This window comes from Orcinus orca, chromosome 6 (assembly GCF_937001465.1).
Source record: "Orcinus orca chromosome 6, mOrcOrc1.1, whole genome shotgun sequence".
Taxonomy (NCBI): domain Eukaryota; kingdom Metazoa; phylum Chordata; class Mammalia; order Artiodactyla; family Delphinidae; genus Orcinus; species Orcinus orca.
The window spans coordinates 82,250,193-82,262,747 of NC_064564.1; the positions used below are offsets into that span (position 1 = coordinate 82,250,193).

The 12,555-nt window shown below is 44.1% G+C and overlaps 2 protein-coding genes across 2 annotated transcripts in view; both read right to left on the reverse strand.

The window, feature by feature from the left end:
* TLE1 (TLE family member 1, transcriptional corepressor) overlaps positions 1-12,555 on the reverse strand; it is a 511,226-nt gene that overhangs the window by 394,702 nt on the left and 103,969 nt on the right. The gene's annotated exons all lie outside the window — the stretch shown is intronic.
* Positions 892-7,143, reverse strand: LOC125964906 (spermatogenesis-associated protein 31D4-like). Its single transcript, XM_049711858.1, is given in 6 exon segments — positions 892-4,465; positions 4,468-4,512; positions 4,514-5,231; positions 5,517-5,577; positions 6,153-6,198; positions 6,946-7,143. Coding segments are annotated over 6 exon segments (4,590 nt in total). The 3' UTR covers positions 892-943.

A 12,555-nucleotide genomic window follows, 5' to 3' on the forward strand; every position in this document is an offset into this window, starting at 1 on the left:
GCTAACATATGGCTGTGGGAACTGACTATATAGTACAAATAATAATCCTGGAATGTTTTAGTTTGAGGTTACCATGGCTACTGTTTATGAGGTCACCTGAGTTGGGATCTTGTGGGAAGGTATGAATTTTTGAAATAAAAAAGAAAACTGTGCTCAAAGAGAGAAAGTAGTAATGGCAGTCTAACTGCCATGGAGTGAGGTGGATGAGGGTAATGGAAGAGGGGTGAACAACTAGAAGGCAGCTGCTACTCATGTTCAGAGGTAGCTGAGCTCTAGCTCAGGCAGGAGCATATATTTTTGAGTAGCAGTGGCACATATATATGACTTTCCTGTGAGAAAGGAGCCAGAATTGTGAGACTGGGCACATAACATAAAAGATCCTGGACCCTACGGCAACTAGCCCAGGGTCCAGCAGAGCAACACCTCCTCCCAAACAGTGCCATTCAGGGTTCAGCCCCCTGTAGGAGCCTCTGGTCACTGAGTTCTAAATAACGATTATGCTGTTGTTTCTTCTTCAGCATTATTTTCAGAAAGTATACCTGTCCTTAACGCTCCTCAGGTATAAAAGACCTATCTTCCCTACTTCTCTAAAGGATATAAAACGTTCAGTGAGGGGGGAGATGTGGGCTGCTATACATTTTCATTAAGGCTAAGCTAAGCGGCAGAAGACAAAGCCCATCTCCTCAAATTTCATCAGGGAGGAAATGGGCTTTGGGGCGGGGGGTGGGGTGGCGGGGTTCAGCAAGAACTCCAGAGGACTGGTCACCTTTTAGCCAAAGCCAAAGGAAGCAATCGGTAAGAGCTGAACTATCTCCTTCCTTTCCCTTACACATAAGCCCTGAGTTACCCAGAACCCATGCCCCCAACACAGTACACAGAAAAGATACACTATTATTAGATAACTATTTATTTGGGAGAATCAATAATCTCCACAAGGAAGGAGTTATTTCTGGATGGGAAGTCTTCCTCCCTGGGAATTCTGGAGAATTGTTTTCTGTCTAAAGAGTAGAGACCGATGTCCAGACACAGTGCCTTCAGCAGTGCTGAGAGCAGCCGTGGGTGCCTGGCCAGCTTGACGCCTGTGGGTGGGGCTTGGATGGGGCACAGGCTCCCCGTGGGACACTGGTGGGAGATGTCTGTGACATAGTTGCTGGTCCTTGAATGCCACAACTTTCTGGGGGTGTCTCTTCTTATCTCTGATCTGTCTTGTACTTGGAGGATAACTCTGGCCAGCAAAGGTAGGACTTGATATTTGATGGCAGGACTTGATATTTGTCACTTTACAGGAGGGAGCCCTGTAGTTGACAGGATATCCCTGGACAGGCTCTGTCCGGACCTGCACTTCCGCCTTTTGCTGAGTTTTCCTCACCTGCACTGGGGGAGGACGGGGCCCTTGAGAGCAGGTGACATCAATTGCATGCTGACACCCCAGTTGCTCCTCTAGGAACTTCCCGTTGTCTGTCACGATTTTCTGAGCTTCAGTTGTCCCAGTAAAGGCAGCTTTACTTTTAACTAGGCCTCTGTTCTGCACAGTTGATATGGGGCTGCCCTTTTCCTGGGCATCTTCTTGACGTTCGTATTTTATCCCAGAATAAAGCCATTGCAAGAAGTGCATCATTCTTTTTCCGTTATGGCCTTCAGGAAGAGGCTGTCCTTTCTGTGATAGGGTCTGGGAAGACTTGCTCGCACGTGTCTGCCCTAGTACCATCTCCTGAGTAGGGAAACTCTTCCTCCTAAGTTGGGATGTCCCCAAGCCTTTATCCCCTCCATCAAGCTCTTTTGCCTTGGGCTCCAGAGGGCTCACTCTCTTTGCAGTTGGTGGGAAGTTCTTATCCTGCTTAGGGGCCCAAGGTTTCTGCTGCTGCTCCATCCTGATTCCTCTGTCCTCCAAATGGACATGCAGCACCTGGGAAGCTCCCATGTCCCCACCTGAGACACCTTGGGCATGAGTCAGTGAGGCCTCATAAGTCAAGTTATCTGAAGCAAGGGATGTGTCAGTGGGTTGGCCTTGAGCCTGGCTATGCTCCCTGTTCTCCAGTTTAAAGTTTAACTCACGGAACAGTTGTTCTTTAAGGTCTAATGATTTAGGATCGTGGCGAACTGGTAATTTGGGTGGGGGGCTTCCAGTGGTCACGGTAGTTTCTGCTTTATTCTCATTCACATTTATCATTTGGGCGCTCCCTGGCTTGCTAGTTGTCACCATGTCACTAGTTTTTATTTGAAGAGGATCAGGCTCCTCAGCCGCGAATACCTCCCTAGACAATTTGGGCATGGAAACAGGTTCTGACTTCTCCACCTTTTTGCCCCGTTGCATTTCTCCTTTATCACTGGAACTCACACTCCTATGCTTCGGCTCATATCTGGCCCCAGCTTGCTTTGCAAGCAGCTTTTGGGGATATCTGTTGGCTAGTTGAGTCTGTCTAGGACCTGCTTTCCCTGTGATGGAGAGTGAAACAGACAGAGGAGTCTGTCTGGCATCCTTAATTCTCTGAACATCCTCTGCCAGCCTACGGTTGACATCAGAGCGTGATTGTCTCAGGACCCTCTGTCCTCCTTTGCCCACAGGTGAGGTGGCAGGGAGAGAACGATCCAGGACAGGGGCTGAATTTGTTGTTCCCGCTTTGTCTCCATGGAGAGATTCAGAGCTTCCTCTAAAGGACTTGAAGCTCCCAGATTTGGAGTCTGCCTCAGAAATCACATTGGTTGAGGAGGGCAAGTTGGCATGAGACAAGGACTGGGATGAGGCATCTTTCAATTTAAAGATCTGTATGGATTCAAGGACCTTGCGGGGAAGGGCCCACAACATCCTCATACGAAACCTTTTAATATGGGCTTCCAGCATCTGTTGTGTACTGGAATCAACAAAAGTCAGGTCCTGGAAGGTATTCAGGGAGTAGGCCACACCCACTGATGATGGCAAACTTCTCTGTTTTGTTTGGGTGTGGGATTTCACAGAAAGAAGCAATGTTTGCTTGATAGCATGCCATGAATTATGCACAGTCCCAGGGAGCCGACCCTCATTTATTTCTCCAAACTTCTTGCTCAAATGTACTTTTAGGACATTTTGAAGTTGTCTCTGACCTAGACTCTCTGCTGACATCCTTGGATTTTTCTCTGAGAGACTCACCATCTGACTCTTTAGGTCTTTCTCAGAGTCATACCCCAGATCCTTACCTGAAGAGCTCTTTGGGTCATTAAACAGGTGATCTTTTGGGCCATTCTCTAGGCTGTGTCCCAGATCCTTCCCCACACCTTCTTCTAGCTGGAACATTTCTGAGCTCCTCTCATGGAAGCCTCCAGTTTGGCTCAATCCAACATTTCCATTTTTGCTACTCTGACCCTTAAACACAGAGATCAGTGAGACTCCATTATTGCTCACCGACTCAGATGCCTCTGAAAAACCATTTGGAGGCAATATCAGTGACACAGACTCGTAGATTCTGCGGGGCAGGCCCCACCGGTGTTGGATGAGCCTCTTTCGAAGGTGATGCTCTAGTTTCTTCCGAACTTCATCACCGAGAGGAAACTCCCCAGGAAGGATGGAGATTGAAACACGGGCCTGGGGGGCCCGGTGGCGAGGAGTGTTAGGAGCTGATGGACAAAAGTCTTCCCAAGATCTTTGGACCACAGAGGGTAAACCCCACAAATTTTCCTGTTGTTTCTGCAAAATGTTCCATTCCAGCTGTTGAATTTCAGATGAGGAGAGAGACTCGGACTCATCCTGAGGTCTGTGGAAACTTACTCCATAGGTCCTGATCTGGGGTAGAGGATCAGATGGTATGACTGGGAGTGGAGACTGAGGGTCGGCCTGGGACTGGACCTAAGTGAGAGGTAGGGGCTGAGATTGAGGCAGGGTTTGAGGCAAGGGCTCAGGCTGAATCTCAGGCAAGGACAGAGGCAGGGGATCAGGAAGCACTGGTGATTCTTGGCCTGTGGAGGCATTCGAGTTTCTATTGAAAATAAAGATTGAGGAACTGTCAGCCAAGACATGAACAGCGGAGGGCAAGGACTCGCTGTGCAGAGACGGGAGACCCCAGAAGAACTGGATAGGTTTTTGCTGTAAATGGTCCTCCAGGGTCTTAGGATATGGGGGCTGCTGACGCACATGCAGCTCCTGTGATTTGTCTCTGCTGCTCCAAAAGGGAAGGCAGACTGCCGAGTCATGCTTATCAGCAGTTGACGCTAACATTTTCCACGAAGAATTTCGTTGGTAGTCTGGCCTAAGTTGTTCTGGAAGAGAATCTTTTTCATTTTCCTTTTCCTTCCACATCAGGAAATCGCTCCTCTTTTGGACTTGTCTCTCCAGGAGTGCCAGGACATCAGGGCTGAGAAATGAGAGGTTACCAGGCTCTACAAGGTTGGCTGCAGGGTCTCCCCCAAAAGAGGCCTCTGAAGAATGGAGGTCAAGAAACTCCTGATTCAAATCACATTGTGCCAACGTGGAAGGGAACGAGTCTTTGGCATGAGCTTGCCGCCAGGAGAAGTCTGCAATTGACAGGCTTGAATGCTCAGTGCCTCTGATTGTTGACACACAAGTGGATAACCCACCAGAGCTATCTGGAGATAAGTTCTCCTGTTCTGGAGTCACAGATTGAGTCACAGATAAAGTGCACTCTGGCTGTGGTGAAAGAGACATCAGAGTTGGTGGTGCATGATGACAAGCAAAAGAATCGGGGTGATTCATTGCCTGGGCCAAATCTGATAGGGGATTGATATCTTGGGAAAGGGTGGGGTCAAGAGAGAAAATGGTATCCGGAGACAAAGTGGCCTCTCGTGGGAGAACAGGATCTGCTGTCTGAGTGTCATGTGGTAGGAGAGGGGGAAAGGCAAGGGGTTGGGGTGGGGAATAGTCCACTGGGAATTTGGAATCCAAGGAAGGAAAAGGCTCTGGTGCCAGAGAATGACCCAATGGGGAGGGTGAAAAAGAGTCAACTAAGGGGGTCATTGGGCTAGGGGAGAGAACGGAGGGGGGCAGTGGGGAAGGCTCAAGAAGAGAGGCTGGTGTTAGGTCTCTTGGAGGGACTGTTGAGAAGGCAGGGGACAGAGTAAATGACGACTCAGTCACAGGAGCTGTGGAAGCCAACGGGGACACAGAGGAAGCAGAATCTTCCAGGGCCCCTGGGAGTAGCAGCCGATTGATCTCAGCAGTTGCATTATTACACACCTCACAGAAGGGGTCTGGACATAAGAGCCGATGAATGCGGGTGTTGTCATCGTGCTGGCCCAGGAGGCTGCAGAAGACAGGAAGTACAAAGATGCAACCAGGACCAGAATAAGGAAAGGGGGACCTGCTGGCCTGGCAGGGGTGGGGTCATTTGAAGCCTGCGGCCCCTTCACATTGCTCCACATCCATGAGTTCACAACATGCTCAACAGCCCTCACCTCAAGGCCTTCATCACATACTCATTCCTGTGCTACCCCCTGCCATGACTACAGCAGGTTGCACTGAATCCCTGGAATTGCATAGAACATGCTAAGGAGGGATCAGGAAAGAAGGGGAAAGACTAGTTAGTCACCTTTTCAGAATAGAAATCAGCTTCGTTTTCTCCTCTATTTCTGTCTGGTGACATCTCCAACCTGAGAAACCAGGAGAGTGGGTTATATGTAATGAAGGTAGAAGCATAGGTATAATAAAGGAGTCCCCTTACGGGAAACCCTTGGGGTCTTAGACTCTGAAAGACCCAAGAATTAGTAGATGAGGTCAAATGGTCAATGATATTAACATGTGTATGTTGCTTCTTGTAAAGTACTTTCACATGCATTTTATCTCATGTGATGCTCAAAACCACCATGTGAAGCCCAGAGATCAGTGTTGCCTAGAGAGGGATCTGATCATCCAGGAAGTCAAAGGACTTTTACAAAGTCAGGACACAGAAGTTCTGACTCTTGACATCTCACATGGCCACCTGTTGGGAAACACCCATTGCCCAGGTCCATCACTGGTTCATGCCCAGCGATGAGCAGAGCAGGGAATCTGAGCAGTGTCTCAGGCTCTGACTGCCCTCCCACAAGCCTCTCCTCTGAGAACTCTGGTTTCGGAGAGAAACTGTATCTAGCAGTTGACATCCTCAGAGATCAGGGACCTTGGATGTCATGGAAAAGGCAGGAAGGGTCACCCTTGGAGAGTTCAGCTGGGATAGGCAGAACCTTACCTTTCGGTGTTCCACCTTTCCTTCTCCTCTTGGCTCTGCCCTGACGCTGAGAACAAAAAGAAAAGAATGAAGGGCTGGGGCTCATTTCTCTCACTCCTCTCTAGGAAACTCAGATATTCATTATCCATGAATAATATGACTCTATTTTAATTAATAGAACTTTATGTTCCTTCCTTTTATCAATTTTAAAGGCTTAAAATGCTTTCGATTTTTTTCTTCTTTGACAAACTCAAAGAAGGACTTTTGTCTATGAGATCCACACTTGATATTCCCAGTCAGAAGTCATCTGCCCAAGGAGGGCATAGCATCTGAGGCCAACAGTCACGTCCATGTCCCTCAGATGGGACCCTGTATCCTGGAGCTCAGGCTCCAGCCTCTGCTCAGAGGCTCAGCATTGCTGCTCTGATCAGCCCAGCACAAAGGAAGGCTTTGTCGAGTGATGCCTGACATGAGAATGTACTCATGATCAAGCAATGGGGAACTCTGTTCTCCTGCAGAGATCCCACACTCTCTAAATAACCCAACCTAGGGCCACAAAATTGCTGTTTGGGATTTTATCCTGGTGTCCTCCAAACACTCATATGGGACATGGGCTTCAACTGGAAGCCTTAGTCCTCCCTGAACCCCTAGCCCTGCCTGGCTTCTTTCCCTAGGAGGATGATGTTCTATCCTCTCCTTGAACTTCCCATCTTAGGTGTCTCTCTGAGCCAACCAATCTCATTTTAAAATGTGGGAATAGAAATGGAAACAACAACAAAGAGTCTCTGTTGGGGGCTCACCCAGGGCTGCTTACCTTTCGGATGTCTTTGGTTTTACTGAAGGTAGGTGAAAATGGCAAGCTCACCAGGTACCACAGCAACAGAAGAAGCAACACCAACTCGCACAGGACGATGAGGTTTCGGTAAATATCCGAGGATGTTGAGTCACAGCTCAGACATGGGTCGATAACGCTGTTCAAAAATGAGAGGACATTCCATTCTCTGAATCCCATTTCTGAACCGCAAGACTGCCTGAACACACTGAGCACTGAGAGTGCGAGTGCAGTCCCAGGCCTGCATCACAGAGCACTGAAGAGTCACAAAGGGTTTCTGAGTGTGGGGGAGGGGACAACATGGAGAGGGTGTGTCCACAGCCCCTCCCCCACCCACCAGTCCAGCAGACCCTTCCGCCCCTGCTGGGCCTTCCAGGTCCCTCTGCCCTACCCTGCCATCCTATTTTCCAACTCCATCCTTTCATGGTTTCATATATTTACAGTAATGAAATTTTCTGCTTGTCCCATCTGTAAGCCAGATACTACCTGGGTCCCCTTTACTGTTTTTTTTTTTTATTCTTTTATTTTTTAACATCTTTATTGGGGTATAATTGCTTTACAATGGTGTGTTAGTTTCTGCCCCACAACAAAGTGAATCAGTCATACATAAACATATGTTCCCATATGTCCTCCCTCTTGCGTCTCCCTCCCTCCCACCGTCCCCATCCCACCCCTCCAGGCTGTCACAAAGCACCCAGCCAATATCCCCATGCCGTGCGGCTGCTTCCCACTAGCTATCTACCGTACTATGTTTGTTAGTGTGTATGTCATATGCCCATGACTCCCTCCCGCCCCGTCACAGCTCACCCCCCCCCCCATAACCTCAAGTCCGTTCTCTAGGAGGTCTGCGTCTTTATTCCTGCATTACCCCTAGGTTCTTCATGACATATTTTTTCTTAAATTCCATATATATGTGTTAGCATACGGTATTTGTCTTTTTCTTTCTGACTTACTTCAAGCTGTATGACAGACTCTAGGTCTATCCACTTCATTACAAATAGCTCAATTTCGTTTCTTTTTATGGCTGAGTAATATTCCATTGTATATAAGTGCCACATCTTCTTTATCCATTCATCCGATGATGGGCACTTAGGTTGTTTCCATCTCCGGGCTATTGTAAATAGAGCTGCAATGAACATTTTGGTACATGACTCTTTTTGAATTTTGGTTTTCTCAGGGTATATGCCCAGTAGTGGGATTGCTGGATTATATGGTATTTCTATTTGTAGTTTTTTAAGGCACCTCCATACTGTTCTCCATAGTGGCTGAACCAATTCACATTCCCACCAGCAGTGCAAGAGTGTTCCCTTTTCTCCACACCCTCTCCAGCATTTATTGTTTCTAGATTTTTTGATGATGGCCATTCTGACTGGTGTGAGATGATATCTCATTGTAGGTTTGATTTGCATTTCTCTAATGATTAATGATGTTGAGCATTCTTTCATGTGTTTGTTGGCAGTCTGTATATCTTCTTTGGAGAAATGTCTATTTAGGTCTTCGGCCCATTTTTGGATTGGGTTGTTTGTTTTTTTGTTATTGAGCTGCATGAGGTGCTTGTAAATTTTGGAGATTAATCTTTTGTCGGTTGCTTCATTTGCAAATATTTTCTCCCATTCTGAGGGTTGTCTTTTGGTCTTGTTTATGGTTTCCTTTGCTGTGCAAAAGCTTTGAAGTTTCATTAGGTCCCATTTGTTTATTTTTGTTTTTATTTCCATTACTCTAGGAGGTGGGTCAGAAAGGATCTTGCTGTGATTTATGTCATAGAGTGTTCTGCCTGTGTTTTCCTCTAAGAGTTTGATAGTTTCTGGTCTTACATTTAGGTCTTTAATCCATTTTGAGCTTACTTTTGTGTATGGTGTTAGGGAATGACCTAATCTCATACTTTTACATGTACCTGTCCAGTTTTCCCAGCACCAATTATTGAAGAGGCTGTCCTTTCTCCACTGTACATTCCTGCCATCTTTATCAAAGATAAAGTGTCCATATGTGCGTGGGTTTATCTCTGGGCTTTCTATCCTGTTCCATTGATCTATCTTTCTGTTTTTGTGCCAGTACCATACCGTCTTGATTACTGTAGCTTTGTAGTATAGTCTGAAGTCAGGGAGCCTGATTCCTCCAGCTCCTTTTTTCGTTCTCAAGATTGCTTTGGCTATTCGGAGTCTTTTGTGTTTCCATACAAATTGTGAAATTTTTTGTTCTAGTTCTGTGAAAAATGCCAGTGGTAGTTTGATAGGGATTGCATTGAATCTATAGATTGCTTTGGGTAGTAGAGTCATTTTCACAGTGTTGATTCTTCCAATCCAAGAACATGGTATATCTCTCCACCTATTTGTATCATTTTTAATTTCTTTCATCAGTGTCTTATAATTTTCTGCATACAGGTCTTTTGTCTCCTTAGGTAGGTTTATTCCTAGATATTTTATTCTTTTTGTTGCAATGGTAAATGGGAGTGTTTTCTTGATTTCACTTTCAGATTTTTCATCATTAGTATATAGGAATGCCAGAGATTTCTGTGCATTAATTTTGTATCCTGCTACTTTACCAAATTCATTGATGAGCTTTAGTAGTTTTCTGGTAGCATCTTTAGGATTCTCTATGTATAGGATCATGTCATCTGCAAACAGTGATAGCTTTACTTCTTCTTTTCCGATTTGGATTCCTTTTATTTCCTATTCTTCTCTGATTGCTGTGGCTAAAACTTCCAAAACTATGTTGAATAAGAGTATGAGAGTGGGCAACCTTGTCTTGTTCCTGATCTTAGTGGAAATGCTTTCAGTTTTTCACCATTGAGGATGATGTTGGCTGTGGGCTTGTCATATACGGCCTTTATTATGTTGAGGAAAGTTCCCTCTATGCCTACTTTCTGCAGGGTTTTTATCATAAATGGGTGTTGAATTTTGTCAAAAGCTTTCTCTGCATCTATTGAGATGATCATATGGTTTTTCTCCTTCAATTTGTTAATATGGTGTATCACATTGATAGATTTGCATATATTGAAGAATCCTTGCATTCCTGGAATAAACCCCACTTGATCATGGTGTATGATCCTTTTAATGTGCTGTTGGATTCTGTTTGCTAGTATTTTGTTGAGGATTTTTGCATCTGTGTTCATCAGTGATATTGGCCTGTAGTTTTCTTTCTTTGTGACATCCTTGTCTGGTTTTGGTATCAAGGTGATGGTGGCCTCGTAGAAGGAATTTGGGAGTGTTCCTCCCTCTGCTATATTTTGGAAAAGTTTGAGAAGGATAGGTGTTAGCTCTTCTCTAAATGTTTGATAGAATTCGCCTGTGAAGCCATCTGGTCCTGAGCTTTTGTTTGTTGGAAGATTTTTAATCACAGTTTCAATTTCAGTGCTTGTGATTGGTCTGCTCATATTTTCTATTTGTTCCTGATTCAGTCTTGGCAGGTTGTGCATTTCTAAGAATTTGTCCATTTCTTCCAGATTGTCCATTTTATTGGTATACAGTTGCTTGTAGTAATCTCTCATGATCTTTTTTATTTCTGCAGTGTCAGTTGTTACCTCTCCTTTTTCATTTCTAATTCTATTGATTTGAGTCTTCTCCCTTTTTTTCTTGATGAGTCTGGCTAGTGGTTTATCTATTTTGTTTATCTTCTCAAAGAACCAGCTTTAGTTTTATTGATCTTTGCTATTGTTTCCTTCATTTCTTTTTCATTTATTTCTGATCTGATTTTTATGATTTCTTTCCTTCTGCTAGCTTTGGGGTTTTTTTGTTCTTCTTTCTCTAATTGCTTGAGGTGCAAGGTTAGGTTGTTTATTCTAGATGTTTCCTGCTTCTTAAGGTGGGCTTGTATTGCTATAAACTTCCCCCTTAGAACTGCTTTTGCTGCATCCCATAGGTTTTGGGTCGTTGTGTCTCCATTGTCATTTGTTTCTAGGTATTTTTTGATTTCCTCTTTGATTTCTTCAGTGATCACTTCATTATTAAGTAGTGTATTGTTTAGCCTCCATGTGTTTGTATTTTTTACAGATCTTTTCCTGTAATTGATATCTAGTCTCATGGCGTTGTGGTCAGAAAAGATACTTGATACAATTTCAATTTTGTTAAATTTACCAAGGCTTGATTTGTGACCCAAGATATGATCTATCCTGGAGAATGTTCCATGCGCACTTGAGAAAAATGTGTATTCTGTTGTTTTTGGATGGAGTGTCCTATAAATATCAATTAAGTCCATCTTGTTTAATGTATCATTTAAAGCTTGGGTTTCCTTATTTATTTTCATTTTGGATGATCTGTCCATGGGTGAAAGTGGGGTGTTTAAGTCCCCTACTATGAATGTGTTACTGTCGATTTCCCCTTTTATGGCTGTTAGTATTTTCCTTATGTATTGAGGTGCTCCTATGTTGGGTGCATAAATATTTACAATTGTTATATCTTCTTCTTGGATCGATCCCTTGATCATTATGTAGTGTCCTTCTTTGTCTCTTTTAATAGTCCTTATTTTAAAGTCTATTTTGTCTGATATGAGAATTGCTACTCCAGCTTTCTTTTGGTTTCCATTTGCATGGAATACCTTTTTCCATCCCCTTACTTTCAGTCTGTATGTGTCTCTAGGTCTGAAGTGGGTCTCTTGTAGACAGCATATATAAGGGTCTTATTTTTGTATCCATTCAGCCAATCTGTGTCTTTTGGTGGGAGCATTTAGTCCATTTACATTGAAGGTAATTATCGATATGTATGTTCCCATGACCATTTTCTAAATTGTTTTGGGTTCATTATTATAGGTCTTTTCCTTCTCTTGTGTTTCTTGTCTAGAGAAGTTCCTTTAGCATTGTTGTAAAGCTGGTTTGGTGGTGCTGAACTCTCTCAGCTTTTGCTTGTCTGTAAAGGTTTTAATTTCTCCATCAAATCTGAATGAGATCCTTGCTGGGTAGAGTAGTCTTGGTTGCAGGTTTTTCTCCTTCATCACCTTCAGTATGTCCTGCCACTCCCTTCTGGCTTGTAGGGTTTCTGCTGAGAGATCAGCTGTTAACCTTATGGGGATTCCCTTGTGTGTTATTTGTTGTTTTTCCCTTGCTGCTTTTAATATGTTTTCTTTGTATTTAATTTTTGGCAGTTTGATTAATATGTGTCTTGGCGTATTTCTCCTTGGATTTATCCTGTGTGGGACTCTCTGTGCTTCCTGGACTTGATTAACTATTTCCTTTCCCATATTAGGGAAGTTTTCAACTATAATCTCTTCAAATATTTTCTCAGTCCCTTTCTTTTTCTCTTCTTCTTCTGGAACCCCTATAATTCGAATGTTGGTGCGTTTAATGTTGTCCCAGAGGTCTCTGAGACTGTCCTTAATTCTTTTCATTCTTTTTTCTTTATTCTGCTCTGCAGTAGTTATTTCCACTATTTTATCTTCCAGGTTACTTATCCGTTCTTCTGCCTCAGGTATTCTGCTATTGATCCCTTCTGGAGTATTTTTAATTTCATTTATTGTGCTGTTCATTGTTGCTTGTTTCATCTTTAGTTCTTCTAGGTCCTTGTTAAATGTTTCTTGCATTTTCCATTCTATTTCCAAGATTTCGGATCATCCTTACTATCATTATTCTGAATTCTTTTTCAGGTAGACTGCCTATTTCCT